The 26,048-nt window shown below is 39.6% G+C and overlaps 1 protein-coding gene across 1 annotated transcript in view; it reads left to right on the top strand.

The window, feature by feature from the left end:
* The first annotated feature begins 14,078 nt into the window (after nt 1-14,078).
* Nucleotides 14,079-26,048, top strand: part of LOC121508893 (NACHT, LRR and PYD domains-containing protein 12-like) — a 28,540-nt gene continuing 16,570 nt past the window's right edge. Inside the window, exons 1-3 of the mRNA XM_041786023.1 lie at nt 14,079-17,894; nt 20,160-20,299; nt 23,536-25,407. Coding sequence (XP_041641957.1) covers nt 20,160-20,299; nt 23,536-25,407 — 2,012 coding nt within the window. The 5' untranslated portion in view covers nt 14,079-17,894. The remainder of the gene's footprint in view (nt 17,895-20,159; nt 20,300-23,535; nt 25,408-26,048) is intronic.

Here is a 26,048-nt window from a genome sequence, read left to right as displayed (position 1 = left end):
ATGAGACGAACATTAAAGAAAAAGACTAGTTCACTGAGGAGATGGGCAACATTTAGTCTAGAGCACAGACTTTTTAAAGACAGACAAAAGTTTACGTCTATAAAAAAGCATCAGATATTACAACAAATGTAAGTTTAAGTTCTAAATGCACTTGTTTTATGTCTGTGTTGATTGCTTTCAGTGGTCTTACCTGTTCCTTTCATATGCATGTATCCTCATGTCTGTTTGTCTTGTGTGTATTCCCTGTTATAAAACTGGCAGAACATACAGCCTGTAGACTGACCTCACTTTTCAGCAAGCCTTGAGTACTGCCTCAAACAAGCCTTTCAGATTACTTTCTTTGACTCAGGGGCTTAAAAAATAGGCATATGGGGTTCCTGTCTTGATATTCCACAGAAGTGGGTCCCTGTAACACGGCTTCAGCAAATATGTGCAGAACCAGTTGTCTAATCCACATCCATCAAGCAAAGCAAATGGGGGTGCTCTGTTAGTTTGCACCTCCAAGAAATGACCACGCCCCCTGAACACCTGTCTGATGTGAAAGAATACACACTGTTAACCAGAGTTTCCAAAAGACTACATGTTTATTTTCCTCTATATATAATTTAAAACATTTTTAGATTAGTGTTAATTTTGTTGACTAAAACTATTCGTAGACCGTTTTTTTTAATCACAAAAACTAGACTAAAACTAACAAAAATAGATCTGTGATGACTAAAACTGACAAAAAGTAAGCTTAATTTTCTCCAAAATGACTAAAACTAGACTAAAATGTAATTTAGTTTTCGTCAGACATTCAAAATCCATGATATTTCCACACTGTGGGTAAATGTGTCAAAACACAACACATCTGTAGCTATTCTGCCTCTTAGATGTAGAAAGCAGGGACCCCAGGTTTGGTAGGGTCCTGAGAACACACTACCATGATTTGGAACCAGATTTAAGCAAGAAAATAAATGTGTTGCCTAAAAGTAAAGACTAAAATGTGAGGACTTTTTATGGACTAAAACTAGACTGAAATGTTTTGAGTTTCGTCGACTAAAACTAGACTAAAACTAAAATGTATTTTATTTAAAGACTAAAACTAAGACTAAAATTAAAAATAGCTGCCAAAATTAACACTCTTTTAGATCTGTAGCAAGCTGTCCATGACTACTAAACTAGAGAACAATTTCTTCTAACTCCTCCATTACGCATCCAAGCTGATCAGAAGGAGAAGAAGAGATTTTGTGTTGTGACCTTTTGAACTAATATTTTGACTTTTGTTCCAGATTTTGAGCCTTTAAACTTATCATTTTGACTTTTTAAAAATCTCAAAATAATTTATCATCAGTTCTTCTCCTCCTTAATTTATTACTACCTATGAAATAAGGTTTACAGTTTATGGTTAAATGTTGACCCTGTTGGGCCCTCAGGTTAGACCTAAATTCAGATTTGGGCCCCAGCTGTGATTGGGTGTGACAGCCTTGCCTTATAGCATCAGCCTCTGCCCAGAGTTCAGGGTTACACAGACACATGGCTCTGAGTAGTAACCACACAGAAGCATAAATGCATAAAGCATAAAGCCCCAAATGCAAAATGGTTCAGTCTCTGTGCACTGAAAAAATGACAAGACAAGAACGCCCCACTGAGTTTTGAGGGTTAAGCTGGATCAGAAAAATCACTGTTAACAGAGGATATACCGTCAGACTCCAGGAATCAGTGAGAGGCCGTTGGGACTGATGGGATTATAAAAGTCTTTACAGCATGTAATGAGCTCTTACAGATGCATTATTGGAGTGTTAGAGATAAGTGAAGGGCGGCTCCATTAAACAAACAAAGGCTTCTTTCAGCAAACATTCTTCAGGTAGCATGAGCGCTGCAGATTTGACTGTGTTCACAGGGTGTGGTCTCCACGGTGACTTCTGTTTTTACAACCCCCATTTAAACAAAGATAGAAGACAGATTTAAGAATGCTCTTTTATTCAGTTATATTGTTATGTAGTTTTAGTTTTTATCCACAATAAACCTCCAGTCTGTTTTCTTCAGTCTTAGGTGGGATTCTGATAACCCCAGTCCCAAAAACCAGGACTGTCCTGGCCCAGCAGAGGGTTGAATCAGACTAGATTCAATACAACTGCCTGATCAAAAAACATGATAGTTTTATTGAAAACCTTCAACATTTTATCTTTTGCATAAAAATTTTTAAAAAATCCTTTTAGTTAGACAAAACAGGATATGAAGTAAAACCTGATAGGGTTTTTTTTGTCCCCTTAGATTGTCAAACATGGAAACAAGGGCACTTCAGATTTTAGTGGATTTTGGTGTGTCCTGTGGACAAGGAAGGATGAAGTTAACAAGTCAAGCCAAGTCCAAGTCAAGTCTCAAGTCTTTGGTCACGAGTCAAAGTCAAGTCTCAAGTCTTTGGTCACGAGTCCAAGTCGAGTCTCAAGTCTCCTTTGGTCATAATGAGCGTTCTATGTCCTGATTCTGATGTCCAGCCTGTTTAGACTGTTCTATCTGAGGAATTTAAATCCTGTACTGTATCATCACCATCAGCAGGGTGGGGTAGTTATTGTCTGTGGCCGGCTGGCCGTGGTGTGTGCATGTGCATGCTGACATATGACCAGGGCTTGACATTAACTTTTATTCACACCAGCCACTCTGGCTAATGGTTACTAGCCACTCAGCGTTTCCACTAGCCACAATTATGTTGTTGGGAATATCATATGTATCTCAGGTATGAGATGAAACACATGCGCTCTCTATTTCTTTCCCTCATAATCAATATAAGCTCTCCTCTTAATGAAGCACATGAAACACTATAGAGACATGAGTCAGACTTCACTGATAGAGACACTGAGATCAGCTGTTCTTGTTATTTGTCAGACATGTTTCTTTAATGGTACTAATTTTATACTATAAAACGCTAACTGTTAATGAGTTGTTTATTCTGAAATAAAATAAACACTTAGTGAACATTTCTAATTCTCACTAAGACGGATCTTCATCAGAGAATGTTGAGTATCATCACCACATGCTCCTTAAAAACTTCTGTCTTCTATGGTATAAAAGTCTGTATATGTGTAACATTCCTGTGGAAGACTGCAGACCCACACAGCTGATCAGAGGATCAGTGCGGGGAGGCGGAAGGAGACTAAATACCTAAAGCTGCATCGTAAATTAGTGCCTGACTCAGAGGGGTTTTATGGGGGAAATTAATTGCTTTGTACTTTTTGGGCGAGCCAACATATTTTCTTGGTCAATTTTTACTTAAAACTATATGGATAAAACGTTCCCATCTACAGCTATTATGCTGCAGCGCTCCTAGCAACCACCGGAGCAACTTTCACAGAAATCACTGGAGGCTAATGCCACTACTATAGTCAAGCACCTCATACAACCCAACTTCAAAAATCCAGAAATATCCCTTTAAGCTGAATTCTTACTTTATTCGACTGAAATCTCATGCACTCCTGAGTTACTAAATGATCAGTTACAGACTCTCCTCAATCTGTCTCTGATTCTCACTGCCTCAATGAACCGCATTTAAAGTTTCAGAGCTCCTTTCATCTTTTAAATCTGTTAATTGTCAATGAACAGCAAATGTATTATACTCCTTGTAAATACAGACATGTCAAACTTTTAATCACTACCTGCTAAGTGTGATTACACATTGTAACTTGTTCCTACAGTCCTATTATTACTTCAGGTGGTACCTGCAGCTGAATAACTGCCTCTGTCTGTAGTCATGAAATAGTACACATTCACCTGTGTTCTTTTATTTACCTTTTCTTCTGGTATCAATATTTGCCTGGTGTTCGGGGTGTACAGTCCCCGCCTGGAAGGTGATTCATTAAGGTCAAATGGAAACGCCCTGTTAAGAGTGGATAGTGTGAGGATATGCCTCACCAGTGACAGTTAGGTTAGGGGTGTAACATAGCCAGATACAGATTTAAAGGTTTTCTCACTCCCCTTGGTTTACAGAGAATAGTTACTAACTTTCTGTTTTGTAGAGGAGTTTGTATTACTCATTTTTTAAACTTTCTCAATCTCATTTGAATAAATAATTTGAGTTTTCAGTACTAAACTGGAGTTAACTGCCTTAATTCTTGATTAAAGCGCAGGTGATCCTCCAGGGAAGGGGGTAGTTTAATCCTACAGCTAACAGGAGGGATGAGGGGTGGTCAGGTATTATTAAACTCTGCATTTACTACAAAAAAAAACAAAAAACAAAAAAAAAAACACCCTAGACCCCTTTCAGAGATAGGTCGTGACACTGAAAGGCCCCTTTACTTCCTACTTCCATTGGCTGCTTCTTTCAGTGTAAGGTTAACTAAGTGTGCTGGGAGGCTGGGATCTGCTCCTATGTCTTAGGACTACAGGTGTAGTCCTGCCTGTTACATTCAGGTATTCTCAAACTTTTCCCCACACCAGACAGAAGGCTGAAGTCTGCACTACTAACATGTTAGCGTTTCAGAGTAGGTGTGTGCGTGAGTGTCCCGTCTGTGTGTGTCGTTGTTATGCAGCATGAAAGAGGACGAAGATGAGAGGAAGACGTGAGTCCAAGTCGCAGACTGTGTAGCACTTGTCTACATTTTAGAGCCAAACAACCAGCTCTACTGAGCTGAGCCAAATGATCCAGCTAGACTGGAGGTTGTTGAGACAGACATCAGCTGAGGAAACACAGATAAGATCAGGGCTTAATGTGCTAAACCTGATAAAACTGTACTGACCCAAGTCAACCGTACACAACACAAACGTAGCTTAAGAATTAAGAGCATTTATAAGTTCACACTTTGAATGCTTGCCATAATCCTAAACAGCTCAAAACACTGCTGTTCGGTGGTGTGTCTCTGTGCAGAAATCACTTCCTGCGCCCAGCAGAAGTTCTGCGCTTCTGCATGACGTCGTTGGCAAAGACTCTAAACAAACAACTGCAGGAGCACATATGAAAACCACGTTTGACGTTTGTGGACAGTGATCTGGGGATTTTCCACTCTGATTTTTGGCCGAGCCGTACCATCTATAGAAAAAGCCCCAGATGTTAGCTTGTTAAACAGTGAGGACCTCTGTCATGATCCTGTTGTTGATTATTTTATAACCTGGTGTCAGGAACCATTTTTATTTTAAAGTAACTAAAAGATAAAGACATGTCGGTTAAGTGTAGACATTATTTTGTCAGCTGTAAACAAAGGACAGAACTTTGAAACTGTTGAGTGCTAGATGTACTTAGAAACTAAAATCAATAAGAAACGGACTTTTGGGCACAACACTGATGCAGAAAATAAGAAAAGCCAGCAGCCTCTTCCGTCTTAGAAAGCTTGCTAAATTCCAGGTTGACAGGACCCTAGTAAATATGTGTAGTACACTCATATGTGTATGACTCAAAGTAGTGCTGGGCAGTCAGTCAGGCTTCAGTTTCAATCATGGTTTGGACTTCCTACAATCATGAAAACCAGATAAACATGATTAAACTGTTACTGCGTGTCCTTAGGATTTATCATGTGGTAAAAGTTTCAGTGTTTGTTCTGACACTTTGATCATGAAAGATTCATGAGTGAAAATAGATAAAATGATTTGTGTTAAATGTGGTTTATCAGAGATATAAAAGCTGACAAAAAATAAGGACTTAAGTCCAACAATAAATTACTCCATCTAAAAATAAAAGGTTCTGGGCCTTTTCTACACTAATATACAAAAATGTCATTATTATGTTCGTGGTGTTTCCTTTATGAGCTCACACATCAGGAAGCATTGCTCTAAATAATGCAGAAGCAAAAGCCCTGTGGCAGTTCAATAATAGAGCAGTAGCTCCATCTGGTGTAAACTAAAAGATTATCTACAGATTAAATGCAAGACTTAAGTACACAGCCTATTTAATTTCATTTATTTCCTGTGTTTTGTTTGCTTTTTTTTTCTCTTTATCCTAGTTAAGAAAAGTTTTAACTGTATATTTGAATTCAATATAAGTTTGTTAATATTTGTATGTAAAATTGATCTCACTCATTTTTCTGGTCCTCCTTATTTAATGCACTTTCAGTTTGAATTTGTAACACCTTTAAGCTTTCAAAGTTTAGATTTCTAAATGTTGTCATTTAAATGGTGCAAGAGCTCAGAAAGGATGAGGTGAGAGAGTCACTTTTATCAGAACTACAACATATTTAAGATTAACCCTAGATGGTTCCCAGCCTTTTTTCCTCAGGGCTCCTTAGTTACATCTAAGAAAAGCTAAGGACCCCCAGAACTAAATCCCAATATAAGAGGCCCACAGGGACTTGTTCTTGAAAAAAGATCAATGCATTATTATTACTGGGTACATACGTTTATGGTGTCTTTTATTTCCGATGTAATTTGCCAGTATGGATTGCATGGTGGGTCAGAGGGTCGGGTGGAGTGTTTTTTTAATTTATTTTTCTGTCTGTTTGTAAAGCACTTAGTGCTACATTGCCTTGTATGGAAAGTGCTATATAAATAAGTTTGATTGATTGATTATGACAGTGTTTTAGGCCCACTCTGGAAAAAAAAATAACAAAGAGGATCTGTAAATTTTCAAGAAAAAAGTTCAACAATTCATGACAAATTAAAAATATTTTTTTCACTTCAAAGTAGAAATGAACATGAACCGAACCTTTAAATATTTCAGATTTCCATATATAAAAGTCCAAAAATCCAACCACTGTTTTCACAGTGGTGTAATGATTTGTAATCTTAAAGGTTTGCATTAGGACCCAGGAGCAGAGCCGGAGGCAGATGAAGCAGTTTAAAAGGTTTATTGAGGGAGACACAGGAGTGAGGGAGAGGGGAATCCGGGTCCAGGGAGTGCGTGAATCTTCCAGGGAGTCGTGAGGTAGGAGGAGGAGGGGGGGAAACGAGTGAGTCTGGTGCTGGAGATCGGTGCGAGAGTGTGGCAGTCGTGGCAGAGGTGAGCGAAGCACTGAGGGCACGTGGAGGCACACTGGGGAGCGGGAATCATCTTGCGCCTGAGTCTTCTCTGAGCAGAGTTTAAGAGTGAGTGCGGTGATTGCTGTGATGACGTGCAGGTGCGGAGGTGCCCGTGCCAATCAGTGCAGGTGCGCCCAACCTCTGTGAAGCGAACCAAAAACAACTCGCGGCAGGAAGTGGCTCACAGGAACTTTTCAAAGTAAAACATGAGAATGTGCAATCACCACAAGTGGTTTCTTTTAAAATTTTCACTTTAGTATGTTGCAAAGATATGATTTCAAAAAGCTGAATATTTTATTTATTTTTAATTGTCAAAATTTTAGACTTTTCAAACATGAATATTTTGAGTTTTTCCTCATTAATTTACAGCGTTTGAAATGCGAAATTCTGATGTTCGGCGTGAGCATCTGCAGGCTTGGAACTAGCTGTGATGTAATTTTGGTGTTGATTGTGCAAGAAATGAGGCCAGGAGGGCGATCTAAAAACAGGCATCTTTTTGACTTTGAAATGAAATGGATCCGATTCGGTAACATTGCAGCAGATGGCCGAGATGTCCATTTTCTTGGGACAGTTGGTCCTCTCACGCCAAAACTGCACATTATATGGCTTTGGTTCTTGGTTCCACAGTAGCGGGACAAGATTTCCTCCATTTTGATATATTTTTTATGTGTGTGGTGTTAGATTTGTGGCCGTAGTCACAAGTTGTTCGCAAAAGTCTCAGTTGATGTGTTGGCTCTCTCACACTCTGGGGTGATGACATCACCCACTCTAGCAGGGTGATTTTTCATGATTTTCACTCAACGCACAGGAAATTTGAAGACTTGCCTATCGAAAACCGTAAACCCCATCATCATAACAAAGACATTCCTGAAGACAGGACAAAAATACCTGCGTTTTAAAGTTTGAATGATCTCTGTAGGTGAAAGTATGGCGAAGCAGTAGGAATATTTTGAATATTTTGAGTTTTTCCTCATTAATTTACAGCGTTTGAAATGCGAAATTCTGATGTTATTTTGCTTGTTAAAATAAACTTTTTTAACTAAAAAAAAATTAATTCGCCCCCAAAATAACCGATTTTTTTTTTTTTTGCTCAAAAATTAACGGATCCTCTTAAATGTGTTAATACTAACAACATACATTTGGAGTTTAAGATGTTTTCAGTATAATTTTGCAATTTCAATTTCAGAATTTGTAACGGGTCAATAAAAAGCTCTGTACGTTTTTTGTTTACATTCATGCTGTTGGTGAGCAAAAACCCATTGAAACCAATTAAAACCACAATTTTCAGCCCATTGCAGAAGAAAAACATGCATTTTATTATGTAAGGCTTTCATTCTCAGTGATAACATCAAAAATAGGCAGTTTTTCCTGTTCTTTATCAGTGCCAGTCATGTTCACATATTTAGCCTGAGGGGAAATTAAATGCTTTACTTCCTGATTTCCTGTACGATTAAAAAAAACTCATCAAAATCTTAAAATATAGAAAAAATAATGCATAAAGATCAAAGTTATTGCTCATTATTAATATATTCAAGGCTGTCCTAATCCCATTAAAGGAAATTAAATTTGCATGCAGTTTATGACAAACTTTCTCTTTTATTTCATTACAAACATCAGGGTTTTGCACTTAATCTGGTATCTAAAGGATTAAAAAAAATCAATTGATATTTATAATCAGGTCTAATCTTGATTAGAAAGTTAATTTAAAAGTAGTTGGATTTTTTATATTTTCCATTTCTTGGCCACTGAGTATAACAATATTACAACCTTAAAATCAAACATCAATAATAATGCATAGAAAATCAAAGATTTGCTCCTTGCTAATAGTCAAGGCCGTGATAACCCCCTTTAAGGAAATCTTATTTCCTTGCTGTATAGGAAAAATATTTCATTAACTATGTTTTTTTTAACATCACAAAAAGCAGGGTTTTTGCACTCTGGCATTTAAAGGGTTAAATTCCCCAACATTGATAAGCATTAATATTTATGACTAGATCTGACAATGCTAAAAAAAGTTAATGCAAAATATATAGACCTAACCTGACACACCAGATGGATGTGTTTCACACATCCAAGTAATGCCCCTCGTCGCTGATTGGTCCTGTCGCTGGCTAACCGGGCCCAAACGGTTCAGACGGGTGCTTAACAAGATGGATTTGCCAGTGAAAAACAAGGAAACGGGCGTATCCATCTGCTTTGCAAGGTTAATATAGACCAATATTTATGCATCCATTGCTGACCATGAGCATCCTGAGTAAAACATTATCTCCTCACCATCTGAGAGTTGAAAGAAGAACAGAGCTTTAAAAGTTTTTCTTGGTGGAGATGCTTCCTTTCATGGCCAACTCCAGTGAGGGTTTTTTTTTTTTTTTTTTTTTTTAATCAGCTGTCTTCACAAGAACTGTGTTGACATGAATTCAGGAAGTGTAAGTCTGTAAATTCAAGGTTTTCATTACTTTAGGGAACTTATAAATGAGGAAGAAACATTTTAATGGAAGTTGGTTGTAGCTAATGTCTCAGAAACATTGTTTTCATTTTTAATTGTTGATTCTTTAAGGGTTTTTGATGATATTTGATTTGACTCCACTCCTAGTTGGGTAACACCAGCTCCCTGAAGACTTCCTTACAGAACTGCTGTAAACAGACTCACCCTGCCAGTTTCCTCAGTATGTTGCTGCCCAGCCCTGACAGGCCTCAGTGTACTACTATGGCTTATCTCTGGTGTCTTATTTCAGCGGTTAAAGTTTGCTTGTCAGACTTGATTTATGACAAACACAAATGCTCAAAGGTCAATGTTTGCCCAAGAAACACAGCGTCCATGCAGAATACCAGCAGGAAAGAAAGCCAGAAGCAAAACCAAAACATACTTAAACCTAAAGCTACTCACTAATGTAACACTCTTGTTGTGGGGAAAGTCAAAACAAATGACAGCAAAGCATCGAGATTACTCAGACAGTGACTCACTAAACTCTGCTCTTCCTGCTGATGTGACAAACCCAGTCCACAGCTGCAGACGATCCTGCAGTTCACTCCAAACAACAAATACCTGTGCCAGCTGTGCACAGAAGAACACACACAGTAATTTTACACAAAATGCATAAGTAATTTCAAGTAAATTCTTCTTACCGCAACTGTGTTCTGCAGCTGGGCAGGGCTTGCGTAAACTGAAAACAGCAGAGCATTTGTTTACATATAAAAGGAGGAAGGGGAGGAGTTGGTAGTGAAAGGACACAGAGTTTGTTATTCAACAGTCGACTCCAGGATCAGGGAAGTGGAGTTGCTCAACACTGGAAAGACAGCTGTATTTGAAGCCCTCATACCCAGGTGTTTTAGGATTTAGAAAGTAGATGCACACAGGACTGACTGAGCAGCAATGACTGAAAGTTGTGCAAATGGCCACCTAACTATGGGCCACAAATGTCTCACAGGAAAAAGCCAGTTTTACTAGTTTTCTCTTTAATGGTTTAATTTGAAAAGGTTTTTAATGAAGCCAAAAGAATTCAAGCTCGGCCTTTAGTTTCTGTTATAATAAAGATATTTTCCCGTACCCTTTTTCCACCAAGCCAGTTTCAGAACTGGTGCTAGACCTGGAGCTGGTTCTGAGTTGGTTCAATTCAGTGGTGGGCAGTAAACTAGCATTAATATAGTCTACGGTAAAATTTGTGCCACGGAATGGATTCTTGCAACACCGAAGACAGAAATGTTATATTTCCTTTTTGTTTTGAAAATGTTTTCCGTAAATACGGGATCATTTCAGGAAATATCGGCGTAAGCATGGAACCACTGAAAAACACTAAAAACGCTGTCGTATATATGACAAGCCTGTAACGCTGCCACGGAAATGCACTAAAAGAGAGAAGACTACAGAAAACTGACAAAAACTTTCTCCTGGTTGCCCTTTTGGTTGTTGTCTGCAGTGGATTTAAGAAAATCTGGTGTCTGCCGTTCGCCGTCGTGGTAAAGGAGCATCAGATTTTGCTGTAAAAGCCATAATAAGCTCAGTAGCTTCACAAGCATGAACACAACCCTGTAATCTGCTATTGGACGCGGCCTAAATGCCTATGTTGTGCTGAGATGCATGAGTGAGTCTGTGTAGCCAGGCAGGTAACTAGCTAAACGCCACCACTCTTGCCGTTGTGACTAAGCATGGTTAACAGACAAACGTGTGTTTTTTCCTCTTATGGCTGCATCGCAAAAAAGTGGTTCCGTCAGCCTGTCTGGGGCTTTAACAAAAGCTGCGTGCTGCTTTGGCTGTTTCAGATTGGATGGAGCCCAGCACTGCAGCTATTCATCTTATAACAACTTAAACAACTGTTTAAAGGTGTGTTTTAACTTATGACTTTCTTTTCTAAGTCCTTGGTGAGTTAAAGATCCAGGCTGCAATGTCAAATGAGGTCAGAGAAGTAGACTAGCTGCAAAAATTCACCAGTATGGCACGCTACTTCCATTAAGCTCCTCACAAAAAAAGTCAACGGCTATTATTTTTTGGAAACGCTTTTATTGTGAACGCTCTCATCAGGAAAAGTGCTCTGGTCATTAACAGCTTAACACACCTCAGCAGGATAGAGATACAACGTAAATAGAGTTAGAAAAGTAGTAGTTAGCCGTTAGAAAGAAGTAACCTACAGAGACATAAAAAATAATTTTTTTCTGTGCTCCTATAACCGGACACGCCATGTGTTTCACACATCCATCTGGGAAACCTTCCATAGCTGGGGTTTGGGAAAGGGCAGAGCCTTTGAAAAAAAAAAAAAAAAAAACTTGGAGGGTGATTCCACATGTAAAACCAATGTAAAACTCATTCCATATACAGTGAATGCGCCGTGAACCGCCAGCAAATCGTACTGTGGAGCACATCGCTCTCTCTCTTGTCTATCAGAGCATTTCCACAGCTGGCACTCCAGACCAGCAGCGGCGCGTCCCTGGACCGACACTTTGCTCCGCTTCATTCGAGATACGTTGCAAGTTTATTTTCAGCGCTGCCAAACCGCGTCAATACCCATCGATCAGAGAGCTCTAGAGGAGGAAGTCACAAGCGTAGAATAGCCAATTCTTTCAAAATACAACACAATGTACAGACTCTCGATCGTAAATCAAAACTATATCAACATTATGTCTCATCCTGCAGCAAGAGCAAAGGGTTACTGAGAGGTCAGTGTGTCACAGATTTACAACGGCACCACTGACGAGATGAAGTTAACTTTTGAGGACATTTAGCCAAAGAATTTTGCCTAGAACCACAGATCCTTTAAGCAAACATTAACCTTTGAACCTCGTAATGTACTCACTTGAGGCGGAAGCAATAATATCATTGACTTATACCGGGAAGGATGATAAATTAAGCTCCAAAGGTAAAATAGTCCACTGTTGACTTATAGTACTATTCCTGCGTGAACTCGCAGTTCTCCCCGTGATCTCTTCCTGCTGATCAGGGCTGTGTGCCATGGCGCAGCGCTCTAGACTCGCTTCCAGGTGGCGAGGTCGCTTGCCTTCGGTCAGACCAAACCTGCAGCGCTTTGGTGAGCGGTGCAGTCGTCCTATGTGGATATTGCGGGTTAGTGTTGGCCTTCCTTTCCATCTTCCCCCTTATCCTCCTGCTCAGTCTGCCACCTCTCTGGCTCATGCACACAAAATCCAAGCAGGTTGACAGGAGGGTCCATGCATTTTAACCCTTACACACTGCTCATTTCATTTAATTTGAAAATGGCATGAACACTGTGGAACTGCTGGAAGTTATGATATAACTATGTTAAACCACTGCAACCCATAAACACTGTCCTCACTGGTATATCACAGGTAATCATAACATCAGTGTTCCAATGCTTAGGTACCTTATAATGCAATGACGCCCCCCAACAACCAGTAGTTTCAGATTTGTTCCTTTGTAGATTATTGTAGGTGCTTTATTTCAGTTTCCAGATTCCCCCATGCCCTTCAAAGACCAGCATACATCCCTGGGTGAACCTGGGCAAATTGGGTGCTCCTTTGGCTCTCAAATGGCTCTTCATTTGATACCAGTTTGGCTTCATTTGACCTGCTAAATCTAGCAATATCATGACATGTTTTTTGAGTAGTGAAAATATAATTTATTTATTTTTCATAATTGCCTATCTCCTCAAAACACCTTGTGGGTGAGAGAATATCTGCTCACTGGCTTGGCTGTATGAGACACCTAATATAAAGCATTAATGTTACACTTTCAAGCATGAGTCCTAATTCATGTTGTGTCTGCGGTGAAAAAGTTTGGAGATAATATCATCTCCACTTATCAATCATATAACACACGTGATAAAAATAGTAGAAGTAGTAATAACGATATAAAATGGCTTTTTGAAGGGATCCAGATCTTATCATTCACCAAAAAGAGCCGGTTCCTTCACAAACGACATCACTAGTCACCACCGTCCCATAAAAAAATATGCACAAACATAGCCTGTATGGTTTCACAGTTCAAAATCTCCCTAAAACCGACATTTTTTCTTGATTTGACCCACACTGGTAGATCTATAATCCATCTCAATACATACGGGTCAGATTTAACCCAAAAACACCTTAGTGGACAACAATTTGAGGCACCTGTACAAAAGTACAACATTGAATTTATACTATTTTCATTTTTGTGTATTTTTGGTCACTTCAGGAAAAGTCATCCTATTTCAGGGTAAAATAATGTCATTTAGGGTGTGTCACTGCTGTCAAAAGTTAAAAAAAAAAAAAAAAAAGGTCAAATTTGACCCGAACAGTATGTCAGAGACAGGGTTAAGAAACACGGAAACCACCAAATAAAAGCAGAAGTATACCGGCTAAGCAGGTAAGGCACCGTTGCTAATCTGTAGTTGCTACTCATATTATAAAACCAGGAAAAGAGCTACTGTTACTTAACTAGATATTCTCATCCACACGAAAATGTTTTCATCTGCTGGTTAACAAAGTCTCATAACACTTAACATGACTCAGCAACACTTAAAACATTAACACAAAAAAAAAAATGCAATTTGAAGACGGTCCCTGCACTCTGCCCATCATTTCCTGTTTTTTTCAGTTTTCTGCTGTGGCTTGTCAAAGCACACAGCTGCAGATTATTATTAGATTTCATCCTCAGTGAGGTGGACAGATGACTCCAACAGAAGCCTACTCCTTCTCATAGGTGTGTATGTTCATCTATTACTTAAATATTTTTGCACTGATTGCTTGCTACCTTCAGAATAAAAGCCATCACACACAAGGCCGCAAGTGTGTCCAGTACCTTTGCAGGGTGTTATAGTTTCGTCTTGCACCCATCCATTTTCGAGGCTCTGTGTCGTACTAAAATGAACTGTGCCAACTCACAAAGAAAAAATAACAAAAAAGGAGCCATTACAAACAACCTATTAAATGTGCCAAATTTTCTGCCTGTTTCCTGCTAAAATATTTGTGTAGCTTCTTAAGCTAATGTGACGTGCAGGAGCCATGTTATCATACATCTGGCAACACTGGTCACATTTTAATTTAGTGCACAGTTGAGGGCTGCATTGGGATTGGGTCCAAATCTCACTGGATCAGGCGGTTTGAACTTTGCTGTGCTGGCGGGAAAGGGCAGCTAAAAAAACAACAACAAAAAAAAACTGCAGGATCAGGATGTAGCCTAGTGACAGGATGATGGAGTCAACAAATGATGTAGAAAACAAGCTCAAACAAGGTCTTTACAACAGAAAAAGAAAAAAGGAAAGTCTGACATTTTGAGAAGTTTCTCAATTGTGACAAAGATGAAAATGAAATGGACTTTGTTAGTTGTGACAAATGTGAAAAAATACTAGTCTACAACAAACACAAATCCGGCACCTCTCGGTTGAGGCAACACACCTGCTCTGTTCTCCCCGGTCAAAGTAAGCTGCTTTTCAAGGATAAACAACTTCTCCCTACACACGTTAAAAAAGAAACTACTGAAAAATGTGTGGAAGTGTGCTGTCCAGACATACGGCCATATGACTTTGTCGCCGGGTAAGGCTTTGTTGACATAGTGCAACACTTTGTTATTGTCACCGCTAACGGCAAATTTGATGTAAAAGATGTTTTACCTCATCCAACCATTGTATCCAGACATGTTGAGGGGCGAGCACGAGCACTGCAGGCGTCAGTGGCAGCGGAGATAAAGCCCATCATCGAAACATATGGATGTGCCATCACAACAGATATATGAATGGAGAATTACCATAAAACTTCATTCATATCCGGCACCATCCATGATACAAACAACAACTTTGACCTCATTTCCAGGGTGTTATTCGCGGCTCCCTTCGAGAGTGGTGTGTCAAAATCAGGGGATAATATCAAGAGCCTGCCGTTCCAGAAACTTTGTAAATTTGGAATAGATGCGTCACTTCTGTCTGGCCATGTTGTGTTTGTCACTGACCGTGGAGCCAACATAGTCGCTGTCCTGCGTGGATACACCAGGCTGAACTGCAACGTGCACATCCTGAACGTCACCTTGTCAAGTGCATTTGCACCAGATGTGTTGGCTGAAACTACTGAGCTGTTTGAACTGTTGACCAATGTAAAAAACCTGGTGAAATTTTTCAAACATTCAGGTCTGCAAAACAGCTTGAGGAAATCTCTCAAGCAATTCATGAAGACCTGATGGAATTCAAATTGTGATATGCAGGATTCCATACTGCAGCAGCATGAAGAGATCTCCACAGTACTGCTGAGCAATAACCAGTATGAATGAATTGCGCAGATCAATCCAAACACTTTAAAAACAGCAGTTGCGTTCCTTACGTTATCCAAGGATGCTACTAATGACCTAAAGTCCAACAATTCCACTCCCAGTGCATCACTTCCACTGCCGTGGTCCGTGACACTCATTGAACGCTGCCAAGCAGCATCCCACGAGCCCTCGCTCTCTGAAGTTGCCAACGGTGTGCCTTGCATCTGGAAGAACTGATGGGCACCAGTGACACATCTGCATTCTCTCTCCACATGATGTACAGGATTGCGACGCTCCTGACTCCTAAAATGCCACCCCTACAGATGCTGCCCCCAGATGCAAGAGAGGACGTGGTTAAAGGTATGCAGCCTATTACAGACATAAAAATAGAAAATACACAGTGCAATTACAAACTAGAATAAGTGAAATGCAGTCAAAAAATAGAGACAGAGATAAAAAACAATAAATAAAAATCTATATATATAGCTAAATGAATGACAGCATGAGCCATTTTATAAATACATATTTATATATAAATCAAATCCTATCCAAAGGCGCAAAGGAAATTATTCAGAAGATGCTGTTTGACCTGGTCCCAGCCACAGCAGAGGATGAGCCACCAGCCAAAAAGCAAAGAACAGACCGATTCGCAGACTGGGAAGATGACGCATCCTTTGCTTCAGCGCTAAAGCGGGTTGATGATGAAATGGCTAAATATCTTAACTCCCAGCTCTCTGATAACCCAGACCCAGAAGTGGAAGTTCAACAAGGAGCGCTTCTCAAAGCTGGCGCGTTTCATCCTCAGTATCCCTGCATCCAGTGCACCTTCAGAGCGGCCTTCAGTGTCTGTGGGCACATCTTGGAAGAGAGATGCATGGGTCAGCAACATTCTCTTCCTCCACAGCAATATGATGGCCAAGTGATTCATTTGTTAACTCCATTGTTCATTCGTTAACTTTTTTCGTTATTTATTAGTGTTATTTGAGCCACTCACAGCCTACTCTCGTTGCTATTTGTTAATTAGGTCCTACGTAAAGAGGCGTGTTGATATGTTACTGAGCATAGGCTGCCTAAATTTAAATGTTTTTATTCTTACTTTTATTTTTTCAAACAGAATACCTGCGACATCTGGCTAATAATTTTAAAACTGCCATTTTTCATGTTATTTATTAAATTGTGTTTTGATGCAAAGCAGTCTAGTTTTATGTGCCGTGTGATGGTGCAAAGTTTTAGATAAAACAAAGTGATATTTCAATTTATTGTGTAGTGTTGTCTATCTGCTGATTGTGTTCTCATTAATGTTTCCTATTCAGGTCTCTCTTAGAAAAGAGACCTTAACCTCAATCACTGCATGATCACATAAAGGTAGAAAAATAAATAAAATACAGAGGAGTATTGAATATGAAACAGCCTTTATTTCATCAAAAACTAAATGAAAACAACAATATAGGAACTCTATTCTAGACCAGTGCATCAAAAGACAAGGAAATGAAAAAAACAACCCCATGAATCTTTATTAATAGCCTATAGAATGACGTGTTTTCTCCTGCAGGACGGGAGAAGACACAAAATCAGTGCATCTCTGTTATTGTGCGGGCATGAAATCTCAGGGTTTTGCAGGTGCGGACGGGAGTGTCACAAACACGTTGTGGTTGTGGGTGGTAAGGGTCGGAAATTCAGCAGGAGCGGGATGAAGAAAACAGTCCTATGTAGGGCTCTAGTGCACAGAGCTCACTGTCTGCCAGCAGGCTTTACTGTATGGCTGCTCTTTACAATAAAAAAGTGTGCATATATACAGTACTGGGATGGGTATTGGCTTTAAAGGGGCTGAAAATATCAGCATCCCTATAAAATATAATAACTCTTCAGTTCTAGCTGTTTAACAGGATGTAAAGCACTGACATGAGGACGGGACCTCTGTCATCCGCAGTATCTTGCTGGTTAAACATAAACCTAAAGTAATAACCTGCAAAGGCACCAGTGTTCTTTCTTGTGGTTTACACAGAGAAGTTCTTTAACGTTTAATTTTTGAGCAGTCTTTCTCACAAAAGGTTCTAGAGAAATATTAAGAATAGCTTCCTTTTTAACACCTACATATCCTGTAATATTCCTCAGTATTCCTCTCCCCACTTGTTAACCTTGTCCTGGTAATTCACTTTTTTCTTTTTTGAGGTAAAAGTCCAAAATAAAGTCATCCAAGCTCCAGGAAGTGAGGGAAGTTAAAGACAAAGGAATCCGGTTCTGGCATACTGCACGCATAAACCTCTTTGCACCAGACAAAACTGTGAGTAGCTTTAATCAAACTTTACACAACTTTACCTTACAATTTGGTTCATGCATGATACTTTAAACAAAACCAAAAAAAGATATTTGATTGATTTTTGTTGTCTTGTTGGCAGATGTCTTTGAATACCAGAATATAGATGCAACTTAAAAAAAAATAGAATATCAAGTAAACATAAAATTTTGTGCTGTGATTTACTTCAGAGAGTTAAATTTTCATATATTCTAGATTAATCTCATAGAAAGTGAAATATTTCATTGTTTTAATGTTGATGATTACAGCTTACAGCTTAGAGCTCATAAAAACAAAATTCCACTATTTCAAGCGTTAGAATATTGTGGAAAATTCCAATTCTTAAAGGTTTCCTGAGCCGTCAGTCTCTCACTCTGGTTCAGTTCACACAACCACAACCGTGGGGAAGACTGCTGACTAACAAATGTCCAGAAGACAGTCAGCGTCATCTTCCACAAGGAGGGCAAGCCACAGAAAGTTGTAGCTTAAAGGGCCGGCTGTTCTCAGAGGTTGTGTTAAAGCACATTAATGTAAACGTGTTGTTAGAAAAGGAGCACAAGCAACATAGATGAGCTCAGCCTTCAGAGGATCATCACACTAAGCAGATTTAAGAACTTAAGGGAGCTTCACAAGGAGTTCAACCTGGGTTTCATGACACCCTAGCAGTGCCACAGAGTGATTGGCCTCATGCCATGTTATATAGATACAGTAAATTATGCAAAAAGAGCTCCAACCAATTACTGAGTGCATGAATTAACATCATTTTCCAGAAGGCTAACATTTCTGTTATAAATTCTCTCTTTTATGGTGTTTTGTGATTTTCTTATATTTTGAGGATAGTGTCTTTTTGTTAGCTGTAAGCTGTAATCATCAACATTAAAACCATGAAGACTTAGATATCTCATTCTGTATGAGATGAATTTAGAATATATGGAAGTTTCCCCTTGTGGGACTAATAAAGGAATATCTTATGTTAGATTTCATTTCTTGAACTAGAAAAGCACTTGGAGAGTGCAGACCTCTGCCATTAGCCCTATCTCCCAATACTACTTCAACAGTAAAATCTAATCAGTTCTTCCTTATGCAATTTCTGACATTTCCTGAAAATTTAATCAAAATCCGTCCATAACTTTTTGAGTTATGTTGCTAACAAACAGACTAACTAACTGACAAATGAACAAACCCACCCGATGTCATAACCTCCTTGGTGGAGGTAATAAAATCACAGGGAAAAAAAAAATTATGATATTGCATTTTTTTAAATAAACCTGTTCACTACGCACTGACTTTGCAAATGTTTTAAGGGCACAACACACATACTCAGCTCTGCTGTTCATCCCACACATGCATGCTCCTTAAAAATGTGGCACCATTTAAAAGGGAAATAAACAGGCTTGCTGACAGTATTGGCATTGTTACAACAAAGAAATAACCTACCAAACACATCTCTTCAAACTTTTTGTGCTAAGTTTAGTTGTTTAAGCCTTTATAACAAAAATTTATATGGGCTAAAATTAAACTGTGCCACTCTATTCCTGCACTCTGCTTGTGTGAAACCCTGACAGAGACATACTGCAAGGCAACACTCTTACTTAATGTTGCGGCTATAACATAAATCTAATTTGGAAAATAAAGAACATGTTTAACCTGTGCTGTGAGTCAAACCTTAAATGAGTGGGTGATGTTTTCTTAGTTATGTGGCTGATCTTACAGTGTCAGAGCCAAACATCCTGATGATGGGGCTCAAACTGAGCTGTCGCTGCTACATATCAATCTCTTTTGATTCTTTTATTTATCCACCACCATAACTGGAATTTTGAGCTGTCGGCATCTTTGGTTGTGCCGCATGTTCGCTACAACACAATGCATGTTATTCAAAATATTGATTTAATTATTAAAATAATGTTTACTTCACATTTGAAGCTCAGTTGCATATGATCTGAGGCCCTGGTGTTTATGCCCCCCAGACCACTGCCTACCTCTGCCTGATAGTTAACTACCCTTAGAGATAAGAGGCGACTTCTGTCTGTGAAATGACTGATGAAGTCCAGTTTTATATGATATAGATACATGAACTCAGTGCAACTGCATTTAGAGACAAGATTTTATTTACTGACAAAGTCTGGGAGAGATTTTCCCCCAACATTTTCAGCTTTTGAATACTGTTAAATTGCCCGGTGTTTTCTAAGTCTCCTTGATTCATTTTGAAAACAGCTTTACCACTCAAATTTCCTCTTTCTGTTTCCAAACCAGATGGCAGGCCTTTTAAGTAAATTCAAAATGGACAAAGATTTGGACCACAGTGACAGTGAAGAAGACGGAAAGATGAAGAGCACTCAAAGCATCAGTCCACCTTTAACATTGAAGGGATGTCTATGTCCATCAGAGAAATGGTAAGAGACTACTATATTAATTTTACTCTGGGGTAGGAGTGGGCAGTATCCTTTTCTTTATACCAGTAAACCATAACCAAATGATCCAGTGGTATGTTGTATGTGTACCACACAAAATGTCACATTAGAATAGAAACAGTTCAGACCAGGATCTCACCAGGGTGCAGAGTGCTTGCCTCTTAAAGCTTTTCATTCAGTCGTTTGAGAAAATGAAAGTTCCAGGAGGGAAATGATCTGCCTCGAGGCTTCCTTTGAATCAGTCTATATCCATATATGCCCATGGTGTAAGCACAGACAACACGCTGTGTGTGGCACGGCATGCTGTTTTTTAAACAGATGGTTATTTGTGTGGCACAGTGCTCCTCCACCCTCCCCCTATGATTTGACTGATAGCGCCAACACAGAAGTGCAAAAAATTGTAATACGGCGAGTGTCCATATGAGGCTGGCTGCAGAAACACCAGAAATCACGTACACAACTCAAGTTAAAAAATCCTTTTTTAAACTAGAAATAAACTGGTTTACAACCTGGCTCAAAAACTAGGGATGCACCGAAATGAAAACTCTTGGCCGAAACCAAAAACCAAAAATGAGGAAACCAAGGCCAAAAACCGAAAAACCGAAACACCAAAAGAAATTATTATGCCAATAATTAGTACCATTGCATGTATGACTGTGTACTAACCTCACTAAAATCAATTGTAATTGCATAAACTAATATTAATGCTTCAAAGAATAAATCTCTTACAAAATTATATAAGTATTTATTAAGCACTGCCATTCCAACAATGCACAATATAAAAGAAAATAAAATACAAAATAAAATGTTTAAATTGACCCCACTCATGTATACACTAAATCAGTGCTTCTTAATTTTTTTTCAGTCATGTACCCTCTGTGGAGTATTTTTTCAGCCAAGTACCCCTAAACAGCGCAATGTTTTTTGGCCAAAAAGAAAGACATTAAAGAGTGCTGTGACAGCTGTCTGATTTATCAAAATTTGTAACTGATAAACACTTTAAAATTACAAATATTAGATTTTTTTTAATACATTTTAAATGTTAAAAATGCATGACTAAATGCATGGCACATCTTCTCATCTCTAAATGTGGGGATTCAAATTATTGTAGCTATTGAAAACAGTGACTGGAAAGGCTTTAAACCCAGAAGTGTGCAAAACTCTGCTCGGCTGCAGCGGTCGCTCTGGAATAATTTGGAAATAAAAACATAGAACTAGAGAGAACTAAAAACCTGTAAATAATTAACTAATAATAAAAAAGACAGCTTAGTGCCCCTTTTTGAGATCATAATAAAGATCTCTTCTCAAACTGAAATCATAAACTTAGTAATAGATCAGCATTTATTCACAAAAAATAAGTCATGAACCTTTTTATGAATGAAGAGGTTGTGAATACAGTGATTGACAGGCATGTGCCAGTGTGGGTCAAACCATTCTGCCATGGGGGAGACTCAGGGGGTCTTAGGGTGATTAAATTTAAGAGTCTACAAAATATTAACTCTAGTTTATAAGTTTATAAACCTAAGGTCCTTACACTCTATACGCAATTTTTTTCATGAAAGTTATTCACACAAAATATTTACATTTCGAACTTGTAGCGAATCAAAGCAAGCCTCCACACCCGCAACATCATTTCACAGCGTGACATTGCTGGGGATAGTTAAGTAGCGCATTTGCGCTCATGTGGACATGTCGGGCTGCCTGTTGCCTGTCTCCCTCTCTACCAGGCTAAAAAAAAGAGGCAAAAACACAAGCACTGATACAGACAGATATGAGGAGATATCAAACATCAGGTGGTGTTGGAGAGGAGGACGTTTTTGTTCCTCTGTCTGCTTAAAAATCGGCACCACCACCACTATGTGCGCTCGTTGGAGCGAAACTCACACAGCTGGGACTTTAGTGAAATATTTACCGACACAGTCTCCTGTGACCTCAGACATACATCTTATAAATGCTCCAGATCAACCAGCTAAATGACTCCTCTGAACAGTCTGGAACACAAACAGGTGAGCCAGTCTGTGTGCTCTGGAGAGAGTTAACTCCTCTCACCGCAAGCCTCAGCTGTGCATTATAACTCTTGTTGATCATATTTGACATAGAATGAATGAAAAGTCAGTCCCTCCTCGTACAAACTTGGCTGGCACAGTGAATGAAACAGTGAAACAAAACGGCACTGACATCCTGGCTGTGTGTAAAAGTGCCGCGTTACGCACGGAGTGAAGGACAGAGAGGGACAAACCTCCTTTCATCTTCCGCTCAAATAAATATCACTGTTTATCAGAGGGCAGAGAAAACACACTGCAGGAGTTTGCAGAAATAATGTGATTTTAGAATGTACATAATATACTCACAAAACCGTGTCGCTCCTGACGTGCAAAGAAAGGCGCTATTTTTCTTACATAGCCAGCATATATTCTGAAATCTCACATACCCCCTGGAGTGCCTTCACGTACGCATACCCCTATTTGAGAACCACTGATCCAAGCGCGTGCTGGCTGCGTCATCACAACATCGTGTTCTGGCCTTGTTGTTTCGGTGATAAAAGTCTTTCGACCGCAAACCGAAAAAATGCACTTTTCGGTGGCTGAATTTTCGGTGCATCCCTATCCAAAACCAAACGTTTTTCATTAGCTAATGTCTTTATGTGCTCTCACTGTACAGGGGGTGAATTTTTTTTTACCACAGTTGTTTTGATTATATTTTGGAGAAACTTCACTGTGCACTGATTGGCTTGTCTCATTTGATTGACAGATAGTTTGACAGGCAGACCTGTCTGTCAACCAGAAGGCTAGCTTTAGTGATAGCTTAGCTGACAAGAAGTCGAGCTCAGTGGGCGGGCTCTTGTCTGCCGTTAGGTTGATCCAAAGTTCTGTTGAGACAGCGATTTTAATATTGGAGGCCACTGTGGATTGTTGTCAAAAGCTGTTCAAGTCTGTCTATTGAAATCAAACGGCTGACGTCACACAGGCTTTTTACAGTCTATGTTTGAGCCTGATGAGACTTAATGTTGAGCTGGATGTGGCTGTAAGTTCGACGCCCCCACTCCACAGGAATTTATCATAAGCATGGATGCCTGACACGGCAGATTTTATCAGGATTTTTTTAACATACCCTAGGATACTATATCACCACCCAACCTTACTCCAGAGCAGTTATTTGTGTGTTTAATGCTGTTTAATTTATTTCTTCCTCATTTTTTATTTGATCAATTTTCACAGGCCTGATCCAGGTCTGATGGAAATGATTTGCATACCAAAAAGACAGGGAGCAGGTGGTTTCAGAGCAGCAGCCATGGAAAACAATCCAACCCTTGAGAGTGTGAAAAAGAACCTAAAAGCACATCTGAGGGAAAAATTTACCTGCATTTATGAGGGCACCTCAGCCACTCAGTCACGCCTGGAAAATATCTACACTAGACTCTTCATCACACAACAAAATGAGGATTATGGCTGCCGATCACATGAGATTCTGGATCAGTTCAAAGTCCCAAATAAGGGAGCACAGCCTTTCCTGTATGAGGAGATCGACAGCCTGAATATCTTCAAACAAGGAAGAAACTTCTTCCAACAACAACCTGCACCTCATAAATCCATCCAGAGGGTGATGACTAAAGGCATAGCCGGCATTGGGAAGACTGTTGCGGTCCAAAACTTCTCCCTACATTGGGCACAGGGGAAATCCAACCAGCACATTGACTTCATCTTCGTGCTTCCCTTTAGAGAGCTGAACATGCTCAAAGAGGGTGAATACACACTGCTGGAACTTCTTCTTCACTTCTACCCTGAGCTGAGGCCACTTAAAGATGCACAGAAACTCCCTCAAAAGCAAGTGCTGTTCATTTTGGATGGCTTAGATGAAAGCAGATTTTCCCTGGACTTTGAAGGAGCCATGACAATAACTAACCCTGACCAGCATGCAACGGTGAATGTGCTGCTGACAAATCTCTTAAAAGGAAACCTCCTGCCCGATGCTCTGCTCTGGATTACTTCTCGTCCTGCAGCTGCTGGTCAGATTCCCTCTAAGTACATTGATCAAATGACAGAAGTCCAAGGGTTTACTGAGCAACACAAGGAGGAATACTTCAAGAAGAGATTCAACTCTGCTGGTCAAGCCAAGGAAGTCCTAGACCATCTCCGAGGGATGATCAGCTTCTACTTCATGGGTCACATCCCAATCTTCTGTTGGATTATAGCTGAAGTCTTCAAGACAGGATGGAGTGATCAGAGGAGTCGAAGGATCACAACAATGACAGAGTTGTACATTTATTATTTGATCATTCAAACCCAAAGAACAGCACAGAAGTATGGACAGAAGGCTCGAAAGAAGAAGTCGACAAAGGATGCAGCCATGATTTTAAATCTGTCCAAGCTGGCGTTTGAGCAGCTGCAGAAAGGAAACATCATATTCTATGAAGAGGACCTCCAAGAGTGTGGCATTGACCTTGACAAAGCCTCTGAGTTTTGTGGATTTTGCTCAGAAATCCTGAAGCAAGAACGCGGCCTGTACGAGACAAAGATGTTCAGCTTTGTGCATTTAAGCTTCCAGGAGTTTCTCGCTGCACTTTTCGTGTTCCACTGCTGTGTGACGAAGGACGTCAGCCCCCTGAAGTCTTTCCTACAGGTAGATCCTACAGAGCTGGGATTGCTTGAGTTGCAGAAGAGAGTTGTGGACCAAGCCTTGAAGAGTGAGAAGGGTCAGTTGGACCTGTTCCTGTGCTTCTTCCTAGGATTCTCATTGGAGTCCAATCAGAAGATGCTGCAAGATTTACTACCACAGACAAAGAGCAGCTCAGAGACTGTTGAAGAGGTGAAGAAGTACCTGCGAAATTTTCATGCAGGAAACCTCCCACAAGAAAGGTGCATGAACCTGCTCCTCTGCAAGTTTGAGCTCAAAGAGGAGAGATTTCAGGATGACATCAGGAGGTTTCTGGATGCAGGAGCAAGACTCTCACCCATTGACTGTGCTGTGCTCTCCACCATGCTGCAGATATCTGGGGAGCTGGTTGAGGAAATTAATCTAGAAAAGTGCTTTACACCAATCTATGGAATTGAGAAACTCGTCAGGGCAATGGCAAGGTGTAAGAGAGCTGTGTAAGTATCCTAAGAATTCTTTAAGAAATCTGCACTGTGACCAAAGGTTGTGTTATGGCTGCTTAACGCTGGGTGCATGTTGGCTGCATGTCATACTGTCACAGATTTCTAGGTGTACTTCATATTGATTGCATTTGTTTAGCCCTGTCTTACTTCAGAAATTTAATGTTAATAAAGCTCCATTCAAGTGACACGATTATTATATAAACTAACTGAGCAGGGAAAAATTCAAAACAGAGTTCTGTACAAACGAGGTGTCTTCACAAATAAACCAGGCTTTTACTTTGAAAGCACAAAATGTAAACTTAACTAACATGTATTTATCTGACATCTTCTGCCAGTGTGGACATATATATCTGCTGAAAAAATGTAAATGTGTCCCTCTGTGTGTAATTTTCCTCTTTATTTTGACTGAATCTGGGGTGAAAATAGGCAAGCTCTATCTTAATAGTGGCTGATACTTAAAAAATTTGTACCAGTGTGATATCAATTAAATGCAGGGCCATTAAATCACTGATACAACCCTCATACTTTTACATGTAGAAGCAGCAGCTTTTGTAAATATTCCATAAATATAAATAAGGCTATTAAAGGTGTAGTGTGTAAAACTGAATATCAACATCTAGAAGTGGGTTCTAGAT

The sequence above is a fragment of the Cheilinus undulatus genome, linkage group 4, assembly GCF_018320785.1.
Source record: "Cheilinus undulatus linkage group 4, ASM1832078v1, whole genome shotgun sequence".
Taxonomy (NCBI): domain Eukaryota; kingdom Metazoa; phylum Chordata; class Actinopteri; order Labriformes; family Labridae; genus Cheilinus; species Cheilinus undulatus.
Note: the sequence above shows the minus strand (reverse complement) of the source record. Positions and strands in the feature narration are given on the sequence as shown.